Genomic DNA, 25,140 nt, shown 5'->3' on the forward strand with positions numbered 1-25,140 from the left:
CCACACCTTCAGAATGAAATTCCTGGGACACGAATAACTTCTGCTAAGGCCACTGTAAACAGAGATCAGGGTGCCAAGGGTGAAGCAGCAACATGAAGAATCCGCAGGGTAAGAGGCTTCACCCTGGAAGTACCGCAAATCAAGGACATGAGCCTCTTTCAGACAGTAGTACTAGAATTAAATTATTACTGACTGAAACAAAAATTACACTGTCAAAACTTTGAAAATGGCAAGCATATTAAACAAAACTGCACATAAATGAAGCAATTCTCAGAGCTGCAGAAACTTAGAACCACACAGACAAATGAAGGCTTTCTCAGCAAAGCTGAAGCATATTTATGGTCCTACTGTACTTGGGACTCTGGTGCTATTGAAAAGCGGAAACCAAGCTGTCACCTAGGACAGGAAGGGAATTCTGCAAACTTGGCAGCAATGCTTCAGCTGTGTCCTTAATACCCCTCTTGTAGTGAGCTACGGTGTGACGTTACTACAGAGCTCATGGAAGTCACGGAGATAACTCCATGAAGAATCACAACGGAATAAACCACTGTATAGAGTGAATTCTGAAAAATATCTCATGATTTCACCCACCTGAACTATCATATCTCAGTATTCCTCACTAGTAACCATATCTATTCACCAAATTTCAAACCCTCAGTCAACCTCAACTCCTCCTTCCCCCTCACTTCCATCTCCTAGTAGCTGCCAACTCTGGCAGAGTCCACTTCTTCACTGGAAATCCATTCCCTTCTTTTGCTCGTTAAGGCCAGCGCCTGGTTCAGGTCCTCACTTCCTCACACTACTAAGTAATTTATCCTCCCAGTTTCTAGTATGTTTCATTTAATGACCACTGCACAATCCATCCTGCTAAATCAGTCTGAATCATACCAACCCCCATTTCAAACCATCTTCAATTATTCCTCATGGCTCTGGACCACATACATCCCCCCAGCCTGGCATTCAAGACTCCAGGAATCTCCAGGCTCTGCCCTCATAGCTCCTCAACGTCTACACTGACTGTTGCCCACACATGTCCATACAAACACCACATGGTGCACCTGCCCTGTTGCTTCTTTCAACTTCTCTTTACATCTGTTTCTCACCATGCACACAAACCAATCTATTCGAATCTTATCTATTTTCCAGGGTCCATATCAAGCATTGCTTCCTCGGAGAAATATTTCTCTGCTCTCCAAGTAATGTCATCTCCTGCTTCCCTGAACCTACCACATTTTCCCTGGCATCTGTTATGATCTGCTTTCTATGCTACTTATCTATCCTATCTACTATATAATTTTCATTCAATCAATATTTATTAAGACTTGACTATGTGCCAAGCATTGTATTAGGCATCGGGAATACAGGAATGAATAAAACAGCAGTGACTGCTCAAATTACATAGAGGAGTTGCAGGCCGGGATTACCACGGAACATTTAGAGTGTACCACATAACAGGTAGCTAGAACAATTGTTCTATCAAGGTGCTAGAAAAACCTGGTAAACAAAGTGTCATTCTGTTAAGATGCCTTGGTTAAAAAAACATAATTCTATTAATAAAAAAGATCATTTAAAATGGGAAATTTGAAAAATCATATAGTGTAATCTTTAAGCCCGTAATTAGAGACCTATATATAATTACAGCAAAAGTGGAAGAATACCAAATATTTCTGCTGAAATATTTTACAGCAACGATTTCCATTCTTTGAAGACATAAATTTATTTAACAAAACAAATGAAAGAAAGGATGAAAAGAAAGAAAATCAGATTTTCGTGTCAATGGGACTTCAAATAAATGAATATAATTAATTTGAATGAATGAACAAATGGATGGAAAAAGACTACTGGTTTGGTTTTTTGACAGTTTTCAGACCTAGCATTTTAGAATCTCAGTAAAATCCTCAGAAGTTCACGTGGCAATAACAGATAAGGATATCTATAGTCAGCAGGTAAAGAGAAGAGAATACAACTGTGACATGAGCTATGCGAAATTATCATGAAGGAGAAAAACAAGACAAGATTTCTCTATGGCACATATCCTTGACTCAAGCTCCAGTAAAGAAACTCATTTAAAAGATGGAAAAGTTCTGGGACGTCTGGGTGGTTCAGTCGGTTAAGGGTCCGACTCTTGGTTTGGGCTCAGGTCATGATCTCAGGGTTGTGGTACTGAACCCTGAGTGGAGCTCTGTGCTCAGCACGGAGTCAGCTTGAGATTCTTGCCCCCTCCCTCTCCTTCTCCCTACTCACACTCTCTCTCTCAAATAAGTAAATAAAATCTTTTTAAAAATAAATAAGAGATGGGAGAGTTCTTACCACACATACCAGTTTGAAGTATGCAAATTACTACATCTCAGTGATCCTATTACATCTCAGTTTGAAATACCCACCCCCCCATTCACAGCAGGTGTCCAATGTTCCACCCGTGTTCCACACCCTCTCCTCCTCACCCCGCTCCCCTGTCTCAATGATTCCCTATTTACCTCATACGCATCTTTGATGTTCAAGGGCTCACCAAGTGCTGCCACATGTCCCACAATGCCTTTGTTCCATTCTAAGCGGATACAGTTATTTGAAGCTTCTTCCAGCGTTGAACCTTCTGCAACATCAAACAGGCGGCTGATAAGAAACTTGTCATTGGAGCTGTCCTCACAGACCAGAAACAGCGAATAGCGATCGGCGGAGATAAGTCCATGAATATGCAAGAAAATTTTGTGACATAAGGCTGTGACATCCAAATGACTAGAAATATCTTTCACTAATTCCAAGAGTCTTGAGCACTGGTCCCCTTCATCATTATCAAACCTTCGGGGGGTTAGAGGCATCTGTTCCCTCTTTTCTGAGTCAGCGAGGAAGCTCACAGTGCCCTCAGAATCCTTGACAACAATGGGTCTAAGAGGCCGGTCAAATTCGGAGGCAGAGATTTTCCTGGTTGGTGTTCCAGGTGCACTGCTATCTGCACGAGGACTCTGCTGCGAGGGGCAAGAGCAAGATTCTGTGTGGCCTCTGATGCCTTCCTTGCACACAGGGATGGTGTGGACTCTCTCAGCGAACCAGGCATTGACCATTTCTCTGCAGGACAGAATGCAGACATAGTACACATTTAAGAAAGAAAGGGGCAATCCCTGAGAGCTTTTAAAAACTCTCTCACAGCAAACTGACTAGATAATTATTCAATTTTTCATAGAAAATAAAAACAAGGTGGTTTATTTAAGAGTTTTATTTTGAAAACCTGTAAAGAACAATCGCTTCAATGAACATTTTAATCAAGTCTGATGCCTATACACATAGATTTTCAGATATCTGATTTGCAATGCATAAAGCATCAAGTCTGCTTCTTTCAAAAGCAGTTTGCATTAGCATAACAGACACTAGATTTGACAACAGTCTGAGGAAAACATAAATATAAAAATTAACTCGCTGTCTAAAACATACAACTTGTTCTGAAGTTAAATATTTGAAAATTTAAAACAAATATTTATCTAAATTTGGCTAGCTAATAATATGCTTAATTTTAGATAATCTTATCTATATTGCTATATACAGATTAGATTTAGAAGGGGGAAATACAAACAATTTGATCTGGTATGTAGAAAGATTACAGACTTCTGTAAATATTATCCTAATAATGCTTGTTCAATAATGGTAAAAATTATCTCTTCTTCTAGATTATCTAACTCCTGGTATAAAGGAAGAAAATTAAAAAGTAAGCAATACCTAATTTTAAAAATTTAGTCCAAGATAATTTAAATTATTTGTTTTTAATGTACCTCTCTGTTAAAGAAATCCACTTGAGTTAAAGGCTTCATGGTGGGTGATTTTTTTTAAACAAACATCAGATCATACACATCAGAAGGACTGTTCAATTCAAATGATTCCCCTTGCAAGATTGTAATCTTATACCAATTGATAGTACCACGATTCCAGACACTTTTGGAGCTCTTCTTTTGAAACTAATTTCTAAGAAAATTCATAAGGTAAATAAGGATATTCGTTTTCTCTCAAAGTTAGATCTTGTTTTTCACTTAGCCTTCCTCTCAAAACTAACAAATAAAACCCAAACCAAACCAGACCAAAACAAAAAACCCACAAAAACATAAAAAAAACCCTAGAGTAACAGTTAACCTAATCTCATATGCCTAAGATTTGACTTTTCCCAAAACTCAAATTCACCTTAAAAGACAAAAACTTGCTATCATTGAAGATATTTAAAAGAATTTGCCCATAATAAAAGCAATACAATCCCCACTCTACAATGACATATTGATTATTTTCACTAAAAGGCCAGGACAAAAAAAGTTTGACAATGCACTATTTTGGAGAGTGTTGGTATACTACTCTTCAATCTTCTTGGCTGTAGTAAAAATTGTTACCACCTCGTTGGAGGTAAACAGGCAATATCTAACAAATTTTAAAATGCATTTATCCTTTGTTCCAGAGATTCTACACATGTGGCAAAAGAAGTGCCAGCAGCATATTTACTGTAGCACTATTTGTTATAGCAAAGGTAACAAATTACCTGTACCACCACTGGAAGGCTGGTTAAATACATAATGATACATTTATACAATGGAATAGTAGGGCAGTCCTTGAGAAATGGTTGTTTGTACCGCTGTGAATAATTTCCATAATTTATTAAGTGAAAAAAGAAGAATACAGAGGGAAAAAGAAAAGGCTGACTTACTTCTGAATCTCTACTAAAAGTTTTCCATTTTTGAAATATTCCCTTGGTTATTTTGTTTTGAACAACAATGTATTATTTGGTAAATATCTAGTACTCTGAAATAGTACCAGTCTAGAATGGAATGGGTAAAAAAAAAAATAATAACAGATATTCTCAGGATGACCTCAGAATTTCAAGTGTTGGATACAGTTATAAAAAGCCTTTCAAAGATCCTTTAAGAAGAAACACTTACATAACTCGCCAAAATTGCAGTAGCGGTGCCAAAGACATTGATTTCAAAAATGCATGTGAAGCTGTCAAAAATGTACAAGAAGTTTCCAAATAAAATTGTTTTGTAAAATGTAGATAGGAAGAAAGCACTATGTCTAAATTAACGTATTTTATGTGATTTAAAGATATGTACATGTAACTTAAATTGTTAAATCAATATAAAAATAAGCATTTGAATTATTTCAGCTACCATTCTAAAATTTAGTCCAATTTATTTCTTATCTTCTTATTGTAAAGTGGTGATCAACTGTTTTTTAATCAAAATATCTACCTGACAAATCCATGAGGATATCTAAACAACTTAAGGCAACTTAAAATGGTTAAAACAGAATTCCTAATGCCCTACCCATCATCTTATTCCAATTTCACTCCCTGCCAGTTTTCCTCATATTAATAAAGAGCACCATCACCTCCCTAGTTACTCAAATCAACATCTAGGAATTACTCTAAATTTCTGTTACTTTCAAATCTCACATCTAAGCCAAGTCCTGTCGATGTGACTCCCCAAACCTTATATCCCAATCTGTTCATTTCTATCTCTTGCATTACATCCTGGTCCAAGTCTACTATGGCCACAGCGCCCTACTGGTCTCTCTGTATTACACTTGCCCCCCCCCCTTCAATCCATTCTCCCCACAGCAGCCAGAGAAATCTTTAAACAAAGTATATCTTCACATCGTTAATTATCCTACTTGGCTTCTCAGTGAGTAGAGAACAAAACCCCAAACTCTTTTAATCCCCTACCACAGTTCCACTTGCCCAGGCTGGCCTCCCTGGGGCTCCTCAAGCACCCCAAGCTCTACCTGCCCCAAGTCTGGAATGTTCTCACCTCACCTATGTCTGGCTGATCACAGCTTCTACATCCTCCACTCAGACAGGTCCTCTCTGGTCATGCCACCTAGAGGGGCCTCTGATACATGAGGTTCTCACCTCCCAGCACCTAAATTCTTATTACTGGATATTTTTCTTGTTTGTTAATCTGTTGTTTTATTGTCTGTCTCCTCCAACCAGATGTAAATTTCATCAGAGCTACTTGTCTGTCTTGGAAAATGTCTGTCTCATAGTCTGTCTACAATAAATAGTTCTTGAGTGAAGTGAATGGATCAAGAAGTAAGGCTCCTAAATTACGTCAAAAGGGACAATAGTCTTTGAATATCTGAATGCTGGTATATTTGTTACGGAAAATCAACACTGTGGTTTAACTATTAGTATTTTTCACCTCTTGGATGAAAGCCTCCTACCTGACTATGGTTAATTTATCCTCACATAACCTGCAGGGCCTACTATATATCTTAAATAGAGCCAGTGCTTAAAAATTCTTTGTTATATGTTTTTTATTACTATATTTGCCTCACAAGTGTTTTGTTTCTAGTTATTTTCTTGGTGAGATGAACTTAATGTTAAATTACACAGGAAAAGCAGATCTTGTACGTTCACTCATTCAATCAACAATTTTTATTAACCACCAGTCATGGGGGAAGGGGTTTCTCATGACCGCATTATTGATTATCTGAGTCCCTATAGTTATACGTTTATGCAGGAAAACATACGTTATCATAATATCAACCCCAAAATAAAATTAAATCATTTCTTACACTTCTCTCTCTTCACACATCCCTTGAAATTTTGCAGTGTATGACCTAGGTGGTTATATGAAGTGGGCTTTCCTCTTAAGACTATCAATCCTCTCCCAATAATCTTTTAATATTTCAGTCTCTATACAAATATATAACCTGCAAATCAAAATTCAAATTGTTATATAAGATACAGAATTTCTAGAAGTAGAGCAAAATAATGTTGGAGAACCATTACAATACTATTTTTTTACAACTATATTACATTATATGACAATTACATTACAATATTACACAATGCCACTGACAATTAAGGGCTACGCCCAGTTAAAGACCAGCTAACAAATCAAGAAAGAATCAACAAGGAAAACGACATGACAGATACTTGAAAAGAGAATTTTATTTAAATAATTATATTCAAGACTAAGAAATGTCCTTGAAAAAACTGATGAAACATTCAAAATATTAATTTGAAAAACTATTTTTTGAAGAAAAAAAAAGAAGACTCTCTAACCCTGTTGTAAAAGTCAAACATAGAGAAGTTAATTGACTATGTTTTGTTAAAAACTGTTTATTCTAAAATTTAGCATGGAATTTTCATCATAATATAAATTTTATTAAATCTAGGACAAGATTAATCTACTTTCATAATTTGTGGTTCCATTTTCAAGATATAGTTCCAATCAAATCCTTTCCCCTGATTTTTTTTTCCATTTTAATTGGATTCATGCTTAAATATCCTTTTTTTTTATAGAATGAATTATTCTCCTAAGGCAAAGATGTGAGTGTATCAGGCACTATGCTGGGCACCAGACAGAGAGTACTGAGCTCCCCAGGCAAACCATTCAGTGACCACTCCTCCGAAATTGAAGTGTACGTTGTGTTCAGGAGTTAACTTATATACATATTGGATTTTGCCATCATAAGAAGTTAAATGCAAATGCACACAAATGAATAAAGATGGAAAAGATGACTGTGGACATGTCAGCTATAAGGGTAAAAAGTACCAGATGGGATTCAAGAAACCTAGATGGTAATTCTGACTGGACAAATCACGCCTATGGCTAGGATAGGATCTCTATTTTCACTTCTTTTCCTTGATTTTGTGGGATTTTTAAAAGTACTTATATGAATGATACTGGGAAAAAAGGGGGAGCACCATTTTATTTAAACCTGGTAAGGCAGGCATTAACAATCCTGCTTTCTAAATTATGAAGCTAAATTAAAATGGCTGAACCAAAGACATTCTATTTGGTAGCAATATCAGGAGTCAAATCCAGGTCTCCTTTTCCAAGTCTTATGGCCTGTAAGAATACAAACGTTCCCAGAACGTCAGTGCTTACCACGAAGGAGGCACTCTGTAAACTTCTAGCTGCATATGAAAAGAGTCAAACTCATATTCAAGCATCCAAGCACAGAGAGAATAAGATCACTTAACAGTAACACATTCTCTAACTTAATTTTTTGCACTCAGATCATAAAAAGATGGCACATTAAGCCACTGAGGTAAAAACAGTCTCAAAGGACTCGGAGGATAAAGATTCTTAAGGATAGTGTCCTGAAAAAAAGCTGACTGAATCCCATGTCTTTTTCTCTGAAACCAGGTCGTGTTTCATAAAAAAAAAAAAAAAAAAATGCACTGAAAAAAAATGTATCATGAATGTATTCAAGAAGAGTCGTTCTTAGGGTTGCTAGATTTAGCAAATAAAAATACAGAACACCCATGGGCGCCTGGGTGGCTTAGTTGGTTAAGCGACTGCCTTCAGCTCAGGTCACAATCCTGGAGTCCCTGGATCGAGTCCCGCATCGGGCTCCCTGCTTGGCAGGGAGTATGCTTCTCTCTCTGACCCTCCCCCCTCTCATGTGCTCTCTTTCATTCTCTCTCTCTCAAATAAATAAATAAAATCTTTAAAAAAAATACAGAACACCCAGGTAAAATCAAATTTCAGATAAACAATGAATAATTTTTCAGTCTAAGTGGTATCTGAAATTCAAATTTAACTGGGTATCCTGTATTTCCTCTGACCACACCACTCATTCTATATTCTTTTCCCCAACTGAAATTGTTGGCAGACAGACAACAAAGAAAAGGTGGGTTCTATACAGCATACTAATGAGTTCCAGGCTATCAAAGCACTAACACAAATTTTATCATCAAAAGAGCACAAAGGACTATCACATTGTGATCCTGTGTATAATAACTGAACCTTTAGAAAGCGAACAGATTAATAATTTATAGTATAAAATTCCTCTGTAAACCAAGTTCTTTGATTTTACTCTCAAGACCACACCACGCATTTAATAGAGAATAAACAAATTATAGTTGACTCATAAAAGAGAAGCTGACTAACTGCTAAAAATCCTTGGGACTACAAAGCATCAAGGGGCTACATTTTGGGGAGTCCTCAATTCTAATCTAATCTAAGCATTCGCTACCAATGAATTGTATGACCAGTAGCAAACAATTTTCTTCCTCTGAGTTTTGACTTCATCTTCTATAAAACAGGGAAAATGCCACCTGTTCTGACTTCCTGATGAAGTGCAAGGTGCTGTCTTCAGCAGGGTATAAAGTCAAGAATACCAAACAGGCCATCAGAAGGTAATGCTAGTGCCAGCTATAGGACTACACAGATGTGAGGCTGAACCACTTAAAATTTCTCTGGATTTCCAGTCTTCCAGTTGTAAAAACAGGCAGCTGTATTAACAGGCCACGAAGACCAACCCCCCTGCCGCCCCGCGCGGACACACAAAGGCTGACTTTCTCAACAGGCCATCGGTGATCATTAGGTCAGTCAACTCAATGTCCTTTCCCCCTCTGCTTCCTCTTTTTTAAGTGGGAGAAGGACCTCCTTACTCCTTCACTCACCGCTCAGGGCAGATACAGGAGTCAAATTAGAAAATGCTTGTAAAACCATTTCAAAGTCTCCTCCATATTTTGAAGATTTCGCTATCTCCTGTACCCTTAGCACTCATCCCAATGGAGATGCAGGGCTGGGGTAGGAAGCGGTGGCTGTTCATTTCTTCATAAAGTTCTAAGAATCAGAGAAAGGATGAGGAGGAATAGGTGTTCCTGGTGTACAAACCCACAGGCTGAGTGGGCTCACAGGGTCTGGAAACAGGCTGGCTACAGGCATCCTGATGACTCAAAGCCCTTGGCCAAAGCAGATACTACAGAATGCCATTCTTGATAGAATCCCATGAAGTTTTCCCTCCTCCAAAAAGATGAGTTCTATCATAACTCTAGACAAGTTGCAGCCTAACCATCTGAGCAAAAAGAAGGAAAGAGACACAAGTTCTGCAAGGTATTTGACCCTGTGTTACAAGCACTAATAACTTAGGGACTCTGCTTTCGTGGATAAGCATGTCCTTGCTAACTGCCCAGCAAAGCTGGGAGCAATCAAAACCAGGGCGGCCCTCTTGAAGTTTTTCTGTTGACTTCATTTTACAAGGCTGTTAACAAAAGCTAACAGGCCCTAGACACTTGAAATCAAGCCACGACCAAGGAAAATGCAGTGAAAATTGATGCCAAGAATTTATATTCGATGACAAGATCCTGATGTTTAACAACCCATCCAAATCATTCCTTCTCTCCTTACCAAAATCTGTTTTATGATCCTCCTAGTCACTTATATCCTTCCTTATTTTATGACACAAAGAATTTCTTACCTCATAAATGAGTTGTATTATATGTTTTTTTTAAATGGGTAAATTAAATATCGTTTTGTGTTTGTTTGTTTTTAACTTTTACAATATGTCTTAAAATAACTAGAGAAACCCTGGAGAGTACCAACATCAATGCTGGGAGTTATTCGTCTCAGGTAACACAATGTGAATATCATCTGTGCTTTCAAACTTGTATATACCTTAGATTCTGCTCAGGCTCACAATGGGACTCTTTCCAACACTGAGCAAGTAAAGAGCCCAAAAGACTGATATTAATTAGATGACAGGAAATAAAGCCAAATGGCAGTTGTCAAAAACTTGCCCTGAGTTGTCATAAATGTGACCTGAATTTTAAATTTCAAATCTTTTTAAATATTAATGAATCCTATCAGAAGTTTATTATCTTAATATTCTACTTTAGGGAAGACTCTTGCAGCCCAAATTGCTCATGCAATGGCAATTTGATGTAAAAGTCAGCGTCATGAAGAATAATGTTTAACACATTTTGATTTCACTGAGGTTCTTTATAACACCACCAGCACTGTACCCTTCAAAATGGTGTCACAAAGTAGGTGGAGTGCCCTACAAAATTAAATGAGTTCATGCACCCCAAAGGCCAGGAAGCCAGGTTTTAGCAGCTGCTGCAGGAAAAGGCTGAGCTGGATATTTCTAGTTGGACATTTTTGCATCTTTAGGAATACACAGAGGGATGACCAAGTTCATTCATTTGTGAATGATAAAAAAGATCAAAAAAATTCGGGGTGGGGAGAAAACTTAGAAGGTGAATTGTCTTTTTTTACAACGGTTGTAACAGAGTTTATTTCCTCAAAATTATAAACATGGCAGAGCCCTGTGTACTTATATTTTTTAAGTAGATGAAAAGTGTATCATTCTTAAAATGATAGAGTCAACTAACTTGATTTAAATTAATGGTTCAAACCTAGTAATATCTTTTTTATGGATGTTTAAATAGGTTTAAGTTTGTACAATGGGTACACTTCATCTTCTTTCTAAAAATATTATTAAGCTGATCAGTAATCCTCATTGAAAAAATGAAAGGTAACTGTAAGGCACATACTCTGTTAAGAATCAAAACTTTTCCTCCTTTTCCAATTTCTCATTTTCACTCAAGATTACTAGAGACCTATCACAGGAAAGAAAACTACAATTTATAGTTTGTGTTCTAGAAATTTTCCACTAATCTAGACATGTCACAGCTTCCTCCAAATGCCTTCTATCTAAAAATATTAAATAGGAAATGCACAACTTATTGATAGGACAGAGGGATGTAAACTCTTGCATAGTATTTCAAATATGGTTAGGAGAAGACACACAGACACACACAGACATTTGGGTCCATAACGACTCCATGCAGCAATAACTTTACTTTCTACCAAAGTTGAAGTGCTCATTCATCCTACGAAATGAATCTTGAAAAAGACAGACCTGCCTTAAAACATGTATTTAATATTCCAGATGTCTTGAAAGGGAAAAATGATTAGAACACTTTGTCTAGGTTTTATACAATATTTCTTGGCATCTAGAAAACTAAGGAAAAAAGAGAAAAATTTACAAGGCAAAGTAAAATTGTGATATAAACACAGTAACTCTCATAAGTTAAAAATACAATTAGATGAAACCTAATTGTGGAGCAACTAAGTTTAATGTGTTTTGTACTCTTGCCTAAAATGATGTATCAAAGGATAAAAATTATTTGAAAATAAAATGTACTTAGGGTATTTGTGTTCTAATACTAAAAATATAATTGTGATGGCCCAGTACCTAAATATTCAGCCATTCTATTTTAAAATGTCATTTGAGAGTTCCCACTTTTTATACTCTAAAATTATATATGGAAACTAAACCCACTTGGGCAAAGTCTCTAGGCACATTGTTTAGTAATGCGCATGCACGTTAAATGGCCCTAGGAGAAACCTGAAAATTTTGCTGAGTTAAGAGTCCACATGACATTAAATCTATGAGCTTTTGCTTTGCTTCCTTTACCGCTGACACTAAACTTCAGTAGAGCCTAGATGGTAAGGGCCCTAGGTGGGATAGACAGGCTTCAACCCCAGAGCTACTTTCCTTCTAACAGTAAAACCTTAGGTACATTATTCACTCTCTCCATAAAATGGAGATAATGACAAACCCTCCTCGGGTTCTTAGAAAATTAAAAGAGGGGCTCCTGGGTGGCTCAGTTGGTTAAGCAGCTGACTCTTGATTTTGGCTCAGGTCATGATCTTAGGGATCGATTGAGCCCTGTGTTGGACTCCATGCTCAGCCAGGAATTTGTTGGAGGATTCTCTCTGTCTCTCTCCCCCTCTCCTTCTGCCCCTTCCCCTGCCCGTGCACACACACACACATACTCTCTCTAATAAATAAATAAATAAATAAATAAATAAATAAATAAATAAATAAATCTTTTAAAAAAATTAAAGGAAATAATGCATATAAATTGACAGCATAGAGTCTGGGACACACACACTCTATGTCTAATATAATGTTTAATACATGATAGTTATTATTTTTGAGATAATCAAACATTATTAAATCGAGCGTATCTTGAAAAGTGATTCTTTTTAATTTTTTTAAAAAGATTTTTATTTATTTATTTAACAGAGACAGAGAGCACAAGTAGGCAGAGCTGCAGGCAGAGGGAGAGGGAGAAGCAGGCTCTCCGCCAAGCAGGGAGCCCAATGTGCGGCTCGATCCCAGGACCCCGAGATCATGACCTACCAAAGGCAGACGCTTAACCGAATGAGTCATCCAGGTGCCCCCAAAAGCGATTTTTTGTAAAAATAAAAATAATTTATTCAGTGGGCTTGTACAGAATAACTAGATGTTAGCACTGTTTCTTCTTAAAGCTCCTAGTTTAAAAGCAGTAATGTATGTCTCTACAGAAACACTTATATGAAAAAAATAGTTGGTTTAATGTTAGTATTTCCTCAAATTTGAACTGAAAAAACATTAAGACTCCCTAGACTAATAACTACACTTACATGATATAATTTTCTGAAAAATATATAAAAATAAAGAGCTGAACATTTAGTTGAGAAAAATAAATGCAAGAATGTAACTTGTTTTTCCATTACTACTTAAAAATTAATTTTTTTACAAAAATAAATTAGAGATTTGGGGATGATTTTTTTTCAAAACATCAAAGATGAAATAAAATTGACAACAAATGTGAGAAAATACATAACTAATTACCTATAATGAAAACCACAGCAATATTTCATAATAATCATAATTCTAAACCGGAGTATGGTTTTAATACTAGACAAAATAATACTTTAACACTGCTACAGATTTGGGGACTAAAGTGGTCTGTTTTAGTTCCTACCCTAAGGGGCTCAATTGAGGAAATTCTCTAAGTAGGCTGAAGCCTGGGCTTCCTGGAGGGCTATGCAGCAAGTCCTTGAGTAGCAACATTTGGGGAGATCAGCAGGGTGCCTCAGATAAAATAAAGTAAAAAGTTGCAGGCCCTGAGTAATGAACAAAACACAATGCATTCCCATGTTTTTATATTTACTATTAAAACTGTCATCCTTTTTTCTTTCTCCCCAGTGCTTTTTTTCCTAAGTCCCGTGAATTAATCACTTTCAAACCAGAATTAGGAAAAGTGTACTAATTTCCTGTCTGAAAAGGGATGGTTAAAAACTCATATGGAAATCTGCTAAAATTATCAGTAGGAAAAACACAAAAATAACTCACAAAGAATAAATAAAATGTTAGATATTTTTCCTGCTCTTAGGTCCTTGTTTTATAGTTTTAGTTACACTGTTTGCATAATTTGACCTGGATCCACTACTCATATCTGGAAAGTAGTTAAAGAAAGAAACTTCAATCCGAGAATCTGTTCTCCTTGTGAGAATCAAGAATGTTTAGAGCTGGGGTGCCCGGGTGGCTCAGTCAGTTAAACAGCTGCCTTCCGCTGAGGCTGAGGTCAAGATCCTGGGGGTCTGGGATCGGCTCAGTGTTGGGGTCCCTACTCAGCGGGGAGTCAGCTTCTCCCTCTCCCTCTGCAGCTCCCCCTGCTTATGCTCTCTCTCTCTCTCAAATAAATTAAAAAAAAAAAAAAGAATGCTTAGAGTTGAGAGAGTTTTAAACTCACTAATGAATTTCTCTGCCTTCTCCCACTTTTAAAGCCCAGGGTTATTAATTTGGGCCAATCCCAAAGCTGGGGACAACACAGGGAGGTCTGGGCTCCCGTTCCAATTCCCTTTCAAGTACCTCACACAATCCTCAAATGGTTCTATTCAAATCATTAATTTTCATGTAAAAAATACAGTCTCTTAAAATCTATATAATCACTGTTCATTTGTTCTAATTCCCACTTACCAGATTAAAAGAATGACTATCAAAATCTGTGATTATATTTAAGCCGCTGATGAGTCTCAAGGTAAAATAGTAAACTACTGAAATTCACTCTAAAAAAAGAGAAGGAAATATGCATTATCTCCTTTAAATTTCCTAAGAACCCTATGAAGTAAATGCTATCTCCATTTTACAGAGAAGGCAGATAAAGCACCTAAGGTCATACTCTTTTTTTTGTTTTGTTTTTTAAAGATTTTTTTATTTGACAGAGAGAGACACAGTGAGAGAGGGAACACAAGCAGGGGGAGTGGGGGAGGGAGAAGCAGGCCCCCTGCTGAGCAGGGAGCCCTATGTGGGGATGTATCCCAGGACCCTGGGACCATGACCTGAGATGAAGGCAGACGCTTAACGACTGAGCCACCCAGGTGCCCCAGGTCATACTCTTTTAAAGAGATAGTTCTAGGGATGAAGCTAAGATTTTTCCTACCTAGGGTCCTTAACCACCATCAGTAGAAATCGATATTAAACAGATTATTATGAAATATAAAACTATTAAATAGTTCAAAATACTGTATTTTTAGTATTAGAACACAAGCAGTATGTATGTAGTAATATGCCCTTGGGGGCACTTGGAAATGAGGGGCATAATGATGGGGGTGCTCTGGCATTTAATGTCCAGGGCCCAGGGACGTTAAACATCCTGCAATGTGTTGAACAGCCTCTCACAACAACATAAAAAGGTTACCACCGAATGCTAATAGCATCCCCCCCTTTTCTTTTTGGGGGGAGAGAGAGAGGAGGGGGAGGGGCAGAGGGAGAGGGAGAGAGAAAATCTTTTTTTTTCAAGATTTTTTTTTTAATTTATTTGACAGAGAGAGACACAGCTAGAGAGGGAACACAATCAGGGGGAGTGGGAGAGGGAGAAGCAGGCTTCCCACGGAGCAGGGAGCCCGATGCGGGGCTCGATCTCAGGACCCTGGGATCATGACCTGAGCCAAAGGCAGACTCTTAACGACTGAGCCACCCAGGCGCCCCGGAGAGAGAGAATCTTAAGCAGGCTCCATGCCCAGAATTGAGGCTGACGTGGGGCTCGATCTCACCACCCTGAGATCAGGACCTGAGCCGAATTCAAGAGCTGGACACTTAACCAACTGGGCCACCCAGGCACCCCAATAGCATCCCTTTTGAGAAGCACTGGTTTAGATGAAGAAAAGATGACTATACTATAATAGGCTATTAAGTGAAACTGGGGAGATTTGGAGCACCTCCAAGTGATAGCCTCGAATAATCTCTACTCAGAGGTTACAGTGATTACTTCTCCTGGATCTGGCATGGAAAGGAAATGAATGCTCTGCCTAAAGTTATTTACTATTTCCAAGTCTTCTCCAGCTATGAAAACATCTGAGAAGTTAACTGGGACAAAACATAAATAAAATACAGAATTGCTTCATATCGTTTAACGTTCAAATTTGACTGAAAGTTGAAAGAGACATGTTCTGTTATTTTCCATGCATTCACAATCACATGTGTGAAAAATGTTCCTTAAAGGAAAACATACTTATATCTGAAAGAAAACATAATAACTGACATCTATGCTGTAAATACGTAAACTGATTTGTTTTGTAGCTGAGATATGGGAAGACTGCACTAGACTGGCATTTTTCAATCTGAGGTATGAGAAGTCTCATCTGAGACTCCCAAACAAGTACGTTTTGAAGATCTGTAATTTTTCTATGAAAATGTCTTAACTGCGTTTTCACACTGACGATGATTAAAACAAAACAAAACAAAAAGGTGAAAGAATAAAAGACTGGATGACCACGTTAAAACCAAGCACTGTCCTGCAATTTTAGCAGGTTTATATTTGTGTTTACAATCACACTACAGCTCAGTGGTTCTAGGATAAAGAGAAAATAAAAGAGACAAATTTAATATGCAAATATCCTTTCAAACCAACTACAAACTAAAAGTTGGTATGCTGTGCTATAGGAATAAAAGCTTGGTGACTGAGCAGACCCAGTGGGAGAAGTGAATCATCATTAGGGCAACTGTAGCAAAGGTGAGCTGACCTCACCAGACCCTTTATTGGGCAGTCAGGGCCATATTCACTCTGCAAAGGTGATTTAATAAATGCTGTCAAATTGCATCTGGCTGGAGATGTATCATTCTTATTCAGAATTAACTAACAAATTTATTTTGGTATTACAATTGGAAAAATGCTGTAATTATGATTAAATTATACCTACTCTTAAGAATTCCACATTTAACTAACATTAAATAAAAGGAAGTCCAACACTAGGTATAGTAGATATCTGGAACTTGTGGGTGTGTCTATCATTTTCTTTTGGGAATTCCCTCTCCCCCAAAGGCATTTCACATTATGGGTTACCTGCCCCAACAAAGTACTTGGAGAACCTTATTCTTCTGGACACAGTGATTGGTCCAGAGCAGACACATAACCCAAGCAAAGCCAGCGTAATTTTGCGAGGACTGACACAAATAACAAGGTATTTCTCTAACATCAGAATTTTGAGACTCACAGAAAGTTGCCCTGAAGAACCTGCCAGGGACGCCTGGGTGGCTCAGTCGTTAAGCGTCTGCCTTCAGCTCAGGTCATGATCCCTGGGTCCTGGGATCAAGCCCTACATCAGGTTCCCTGCTCCACGGGAAGCCTGCTTCTCCCTTTCCCACTCCCTCTGCTTGTGTTCCCTCTCTCACTGTTGCTTTCTCTGTCAAATAAATAAATAAAATCTTAAAAAAAAAAGTTTCCATCACATAAAGAAAGCGTACAGAATAAAACCAACACAGCACAGGGCCCAAAAATGGATGGGTGGATGGATGAATGGATGGAAGGAAGGAAAGAAGGAAGGAAGAACGGATGGATGGATGGACTGAAGGAAGGCCAGATTAAAAAGATATACAGACAAGCAGAATCTTGACAATATTTGATCAGCTGAATTTCAAAACCAAACAATCTCTTGTAAGTCAATTTTGTATGAATTCAAGTAGGGTTTATGTTACTTATGACCAAACACTTTCCAACTAATATACTAGAGATGAATAAGAATGTCTTCCTTTAACAGGGGAACATTACTTAAGTCTGAGAAACACTGGATTACATGATCCCCTCTAACTCTAAATTCAAAAATCCTCTGTGTGTGTGTGTGTGTTTTAATTATTTCATCCGCATACAAGATCAGGATCGTTTCTTACAACCTCAGCATATGTATTCAACAGAGAGAAGAAATAATGATTGCTATTTTTTACAGTTATCACTAGGGATATGATACTAGAGGGGGGATCTTTTTTCTCCCAAGTTTAGATTTAATAAAATTATTCAGAGAAGATAATTTGCAAAAGGTTGGTTTTAAAATTCACAGTTAAGGGAAAAGTCTTGAAGAATACAGAAGCTAACAATGGCACATAATACTTTAAAAAGCATGTTCACCTCACACCAGTCAGAATGGCTAAAATTAACAAGTCAAGAAACTACAGATGTTGGCGGGGATGCGGAGAAAGGGGAACCCTCCTACACTGTTGGTGGGAATGCAAGCTGGTGCAACCACTCTGGAAAACAGTATGGAGGTTCCTCAAAAAGTTGAAAATAGAGCTACCCTATGATCCAGCAATTGCACTACTGGGTATTTACCCCAAAGATACAAATGTAGGGATCCAGAGGGGTACATGCACCCCGATGTTTCTAGCAGCAATGTCCACAATAGCCAAACTGTGGAAAGAGCCCAGATGTCCATCAACAGATGAATAGATAAAGAAGATGTGGTATATATACACCATGGAATATTATGCAGCCATCAAAAGGAATGAGATCTTGCCATTTGCAACAACGTGGATGGAACTGGAGGGTGTTATGCTGAGTGACATAAGTCAATCAGAGAAAGACATGTATCATATGACCTCACTGATATGAGGAATTCTTAATCTCAGGAAACAAACTGAAGGTTGCTGGAGTGGTGGGGGGTGGGAGGGATGGGGTGGCTGGGTGATAGACATTGGGGAGGGTATGTGCTATGGTGAGCGCTGTGAATTGTGCAAGACTGTTGAATCACAGATCTGTACCTCTGAAACAAATAATGCAATATATGTTAAGAAATAAAAAGAAGATAGCAGGAGGTGAAGAATGAAGGGGGGGAAATCGGAGGAGGAGACAAACCATGAGAGACGATGGACTCTGAAAAATAAACTGAGGGTTCTAGAGGGGACGGGGTTGGGTTAACCTGGTGATGGGTATTAAAGAGGGCACGTTCTGCATGGAGCACTGGGTGTTATGCACAAACAATGAATCATGGAACACTACATCAAAAACTAATGATGTAATGTATGGTGATTAACATAACAATAAAAAAATTTAAAGGAAAAAATAAAAAGCATGTTCAGTACAAACTACAAACCAGAGAAATAATAGATATCCTTAAGAGCTGTTTAAAAATTTTTTAGAATACATATCAAAATTAAATACTTTATTTATTTGAAAGAAAGCAAAAGAGCGCACTCAAGGGGCAGAGGGAGAAGCAGGCTCCCCACAGAGCAGGGAGCCAGATGCAGGGCTCGAACCCAGGACCCTGAGATCATGACCTGAGCTGGAGGCAGACGCTTAACCATCTCAGCCACGCAAGCACCCCCTATCAAAATGATTCTTAAGAACTTAACACTCAGTTTACTTTACCTGCCTTCAACATTTGGTTAGCAGTAAGTATAAATTCCTACCTATTAAAGAAAATGAATAAAGCACTTACATCATGAAAAAAATATAATAATTCAAATTAAATAGGAATACCAAGTCAGTAAATAGATTACAGAGCTAAATATCAAATGAATGACTCATGTTGGAAAGACTTTCTTCAATTTCTATTCCTAGGTATGTAGCTCACAGGCACTTTTTACTGAGAACCTAATATAACAGATATCTCCAAGACCACATCAATCAGCTGTAAACACTGGTCAACTGGATCTACATCTGCCCAGCTAAACTAATTTCATAGGAAGTCCTGCAAAGTCAGTAGCTAGCCTGCATCCTAAATTCAGAAATTAGTTATTTTTCAACCCTCCACGATCAATCAACTCAGTGATTTATTTAATTGCCCTACAGTCCTTACCAAAGGCTTTCATCCTAGGAAGAGGTTGTCATCCTACAACCAGCTCTGAGAACAAAGATCAAATCTCACTCAACATAACAGGTACAGGTTTAATAAATTATTAGGTTGAAAAATGTTTGGGGGATAAACTAATAAACACCAAACTGTTCTGTGTAGCCTTTTCAATTAGGGAAGAAATCTTTCCTGAGCATTATTAAAATGCATTAGGAAGTTCAAACAAAGTTCTAAGTTAATTTGTGTTTCAAATCTAAAGGAAGGGGAGTATCTTAGAAAGACATTCTCTGTAATCAGATAAGGATGAAGGTACAGACTTTACCTATAAAACTTAAAAGCCAGTTTCAGATATTTTAAATATTTAAATATTTAGGTGGAACTACTTTAAAAGAAAATTTTGTTGCACACCATATCCAAAATGCTAAAAATTGTACACCTTGAGGTGTTGAAAACATGATCTTATGAAAATATTGGCTATTTCCACAGATCTGAAAAAAAGCTACTGAATTGTACTATATGCCTACTTAAGTTTTTGTTAGCTAAGCAAATAGATTTATTTTGAGATATCCATCTATGAATAATTGCCACTGCATTAATTCTACCACATTTTTAGGAATCATGACCTTGCATTGCAGACTCTAAAATGGATCTGAATTTGAAACCTTGGAAACACTAGCGATAGAAGGGTAACGAGAAACATCATCATAGGGGCTTCTACAGCTTCTTTTAGGAGGAAAGAATCTGATACACATGAGTAGTTTCAGGGCACTAAAAAGCAGCTTAAAGCTGACCATATGAACCCTGTGTATAAACAATACAAAAAGAAAAGGTCATTACTGCATCAGAATTACCATCATAAAAAATATTATAAATAATATTAAAGTCAGACTTAGTCAATAACCACGGGGTTTTATTATCTTCAACACTACCGACAGCTTGATAAAATATGCTTAACAAATCATTTGTCTGAAAATTGAAAGTTATATTCCTATGTAATTACAGAAACAGTATTTTTAAAAAGTGAATGGCAATACTTATTTTATATCCATCATCTGATTTTAATATAAATATCTTGCAAATAAAAATGTTACAGCTTTTAGAGATAAGAAAAAAATATGAAAGAAAGAAAAACGAAAAAAATCTCAAACACAGGACCCAGAAAGTCAACTAATTCAGCACAGTTTTGCAGTGTCAAATAAAAAGTCTATCATAGAAAGTTACATAGAAGTGTAAAACTTCTGTTTCTGGACTTTGATCCAAGCAGTCATAAAAACTTGTCCTCATAAGTATCTCCTATTTCCATTATATGCCAAATATTCTCAAGCTTTTGCCTAGTACAAAACAAAGCAATAAAAGGTCAATCACGTTACCCCTACAATACTAAATGATCTAAAACATCACCCACAATGGCAGAAATGACTAGTAACTAATGAAAGGTAACATTATTTTAACACGCTGTCAAGAATAACAACAGCTGTTAAAGTGGCATTAGCAGCGGGAAGCCTTCATTTGCAAATGCATGAAGATTAGAGCCTTTAATTAACACAGTATCTCAGGCCCCTAGAACTGCAAAGTTGTCTAGAATGCTGAGGGTGGGAGTTTCCGTATGTTGTAGTTTACTAGTCTCAAATTAATTTTTATGCCAATAGATTATGTTATGAATTGTTCAACTGACACTCAAATTCACATAAACAGGCTGTGATTACTAAAAAGCATCTATGCTCCAAGCTTGTAGCTTTTAACGAGGTTCTTAGCTCTGTATTTGAAGGTAGTTATAGGAAACAATGTAATATAGCAGCCGAACTGCTTTCAAGGTCAACCAAAATTCACAGGTATTTAAATGAGAATTTAGGGATGCCAGAAACCTTCTTTCTGTTCAATGACTACTACTGAGTACAGATCATTCAGTTTGGGGATAGGATAAAAAAGCATGCATCAACGTGCCTGTTTACCGGCACAGATGGCCAATCTAAGTGAATCCAAATTTATTTTAAATATAAAAACATGTTAAATGTTTCTACAGAACTGTTTCATGGGGTCCTGAATCACATACAGTACTCATTTTACACTCACAGAGTGTAACAAAAGGGATAAAAGCAAAGTAACAGCTTCTAGTTAAAAGAAAAAAAATCCTAGCTGTAAAGTTAAAATATCTGCAATAAGTTTTTACCACAACCATATGAATCACACTGGGTTTAGAAGTTTGTAATTTTTATAATCAACTACTGTCTAATCTCTCAATCTTAAATCTCCAGTTAATGCCACCACCTATAAGCCCAAACAGGAACCTCTCTGACTACACACAAGCTCTTAGATCATATTCTTTAAACTGACAACTTTCAGCACTTTATACTTAATGAGGGCCTGTACTACTCTTAAATATTTTACACTTTCGTTTTCCAACTTTTACTCAACATAGACTCATAGAAATATGTAAGAATATATACACACATACATGTCATAGAAAGTGGTCAGCCTATTGTCAACATCAACTATAATATAAAAACCGTAACTAAAAAAGTCTTTATATAGAGTTTCAGATGATCTAAATTTTACATGGAACAGTGTAACTTTGAGAAATGAGGATTTTAATCCTGTGCTACTCGGAAGAAAAAGTAATGTGAAAAGAAAATTAAATTTAACCCTTTCCATTTAACTTCCAATAAAATGTTACTTTCAAAGATTTGGCAGGCTCTGAGTGAAGTGTTCTTATGTATGACTGCTGAAAAGGATCACCAAAGTATCCCAAGTTTCTGTCTTTAAAAGGAGAGAAGGAAATAAAGAAGAGGACATTGGTGTTGATTTATAAGACAAATCACTTTTTTCTTTCAACCACTAATAATCTGCCTACAGAACATCTCCAAAGAACAGCCTGACACACTGAAAAAAATCAGCCCAGCTCTCCTGCCCACTCTCCATTCAATGGGGGCAGAAAAGTGGAAGCGTGCAAGGGTGAAAGGAAACTAGGGACAGATGGCCTCAGAGTAGCAGGTGACCTTTGAAAACTGGGGGCCCACAACAATCAATAATTCCAGATCTAAATGGCCTTAGTGCCTCACCCCAAACTCTCAGGAAACTGTCCTTGGAAAAGAAACCACTTTTCTTTTCAGGGTTTATCCTCTGGTTGCTCCAGATTTAGATTTTGAAGGAAGACAGCCAAAGCGGGCAAGAGGACTTTAAAAGGAGGGCGGAGTAATTAAACAGAAGAGATAAGATTTGCCCTAAGCTATCGCCTCTGTCCAAAACCCCCGAAAGTGATGAAATCTACACAAACTCGTAAGGAGAAACAGCCTTAAAAAGAGCCCCTTCTAAAATCCCAAAGTAATACACCGTAAGAGAATAAAGGAAGACAAAAATATCAGACAGTCCATTTTCAATGAAGCATCCCTCCCCCCGGTGTGCCCTGGGCGCCACCAGCCAGCACCCAGCCCCGCGCCCCCAAGGGAAAGTGGGAAGTGGGGGGGATGCTGAAGGGACTACCTTGTTTTGTCTCCAAAGGGCAACATAGCAAACATGGGAAGTTCGAAGTGCAGACCATGCGGCCTCCGCACTCTGGACTCCGGGAGGCGCCGGGGGACGACGACGTGCCCAGGTGAGGCGGTCACTCGAAGCCTGCTCCCTTACCGACCCCGCCACCGCGCCGCCGCCCGCCGCCGCCCGCTCGCTCCGCGCTGCGCCGCCCCCTGGCGGGGAGCGTCCGGCAGAGCGGAGACCGAGCGCAGGCGGGTGGGAGCCCAGCGCCGTGCCCCGGCCGGCCACTCCACCATCACCGCCTTGAGTGCGCTTTCCTGGCGGCCAAGGCAGCCAGCGCCAGCTGCCCGACGGCCGCTGCCTGGAGGCGGCGGCGGCGGGTAGGGGACCCTTCTCCAAAGAGGCGCGTCCTGGAGTCAGCCTGAGTCCGCGTGGAGGGGCCTTTGCCCGCGCCAGCGGCTTCTCACCAACTCCTCAGGCTTCGGGGGATCCGCCCGCCTCCACTCTCTGCTCCAGTTCCTCCTTCCTCGGCTTCAGCCTCAGTTCCTCCCCAACTCTACGGCGAGCGTTTCCCACGTGCGCCCCAACTCGCCCCCGGGCAGCCACCTCCCAAAGGACAGGCGCCCTCCTCCCCGCCCTCGACAGCGGCCGCCCCGGCGCTTGGCTCTCGACCAGGAAGAGCTGGCCTCTGGGGTCGGCTGGGGCCGCGCGGGACCCGTCAGCCCCCCGCTGTCGGGTCGCGTCGCGCCGCGCCTCCCCAGCGCCCTTTGTGTGCGCGCCGCGAACCCCTCTGCGGAGCCCTTTTCAGCGGCGCCGCCTTGGGAGCAAGAGAGAGTGAAAGGAAGCGCCGGGCCAAGCAAGGGACTGGAAAGGGGCAAAAGGCGACAGCACTTACTCTGGGAAGATTCCGGCATGTTGCTGCCTTTGGGCTCCTCGTGGTCTCGTCCCTACCCCGGCTTCCCCGCCCCGCCAAAGGCCAGGGCGAGGGGGGCCGGGGGAGGAGCGGAGCTGCTGGGACCGAGTTGGAAATGGTGCTTCCGGAGCCTCAGGGAAGGGGCTCGAAAACTGTTTTGGTTTCGCTAAGGAGATTTAGGGGGACTAGGAGGCTAAAGAAGGGCTGGGGAAAGGCCCGTGAGCGCGGATGTATGTAAATAATCTTGCTCTCAGGGAATACCGAGGCAGCCGGGGTGTGTGTGTGGGGGGGGGGGGGGGTCCGCATGTACATTTTTGTATTGAACTTTGTGAGCAAGTTGGATCGAATCCCACGCTTGGGCTTTTCGACTGTCCTGGCCATAAAGTCGAGGTCTCTACACTCTAACAGGACCAAAGACCGACTTCAAAAGCAAACGGCCTGGGAACCGAGGTCGTTTAATGGTAAAGGAAGAGGAAAATTCAGTAAGGGAGAGAGATGATCCCCCAGGTCACTCTCAGCGCCCCGGGTGGGTCTTCCAGGGGTCCTCGTCTTACCTGGTGGCTTTCCTAACAAAGTAAGAGAAGGTAAAGTCCCAGTGATCATCCAGCCACGCTTCCACGGAATTCTGGTACCCCTGCAGCTGCGAACCCCCGGAGCCGGGGCTGGCCCGCTCCATGATCCGCGCCCAGCGTCTGTGCCGTTTTCCACCCCAGCTGGGGTCTCTCCCTCGGAGGAGCCCGACTCTGCCCCGAGACCCTCCCCCTCCGCCTTGCTCCAGTCCGGCTGGCTTTCGGCGAAGCTGCTCCGGCAACCGGCCAGCCTCTTGCCGCGCCCCGCCTCTCCTGGTGCTCACCGCTCCCAGGTGTGGCGGGTGGGGCAGGCGCAGCAGCCGCGCGTCCTCCCTGGGGTCGGGCGGAGACTGGGTCTCGCAGTCTGTCGGGTCCCCAGATTCCAAGGCGGCGGCGGAGGCAACTGGCCAGCTCTCCGGAAGCTAAGTGGCCACGGCTGGAAGGAGGCCACTCCACCGCTGGGGTGCGCTGTGTGCTGAGTGGGTTCCAGGGGAGCGCGCAGAGGTGACCTGTGGATGTGTTCGCAGAGTGACCCACAGTAAGAAAGGGAGAGTCGCGATGTGTGCGCCCATCCAAA

At 39.8% G+C, this 25,140-nt stretch overlaps 1 protein-coding gene across 10 annotated transcripts in view; it reads right to left on the bottom strand.

Annotated features, from left to right (window-relative positions):
• PDE5A (phosphodiesterase 5A) overlaps positions 1 to 24,686 on the bottom strand; it is a 139,775-nt gene extending 115,089 nt beyond the window's left edge. For 8 of the 10 annotated variants that reach the window (XR_012378019.1, XR_012378018.1, XR_012378017.1 and 5 more), the window contains exons 1-2: positions 24,549 to 24,686; positions 2,478 to 3,066 (exon numbers count right to left, since the gene is read on the bottom strand). Coding sequence is in view for 6 of the 10 variants with exons in the window: in XM_073892193.1 (XP_073748294.1) it covers positions 2,478 to 3,066; positions 24,549 to 24,670 (711 nt within the window). In the remaining 4 variants the exon portion in view is untranslated. Of the gene's footprint in view, positions 1 to 2,477; positions 3,067 to 23,090; positions 23,695 to 23,976; positions 24,441 to 24,548 lie in introns of those variants that run through there. The other 2 variants (XM_073892195.1, XM_073892194.1) reach the window with 2 other exon arrangements.
• Positions 24,687 to 25,140: the final 454 nt, after the last annotated feature.

Source organism: Callorhinus ursinus, unplaced genomic scaffold (genome assembly GCF_003265705.2).
Source record: "Callorhinus ursinus isolate GAN/ISIS: 27379988/994484 unplaced genomic scaffold, GSC_fseal_2.0 scaffold4, whole genome shotgun sequence".
In the NCBI taxonomy this organism is placed as follows: domain Eukaryota; kingdom Metazoa; phylum Chordata; class Mammalia; order Carnivora; family Otariidae; genus Callorhinus; species Callorhinus ursinus.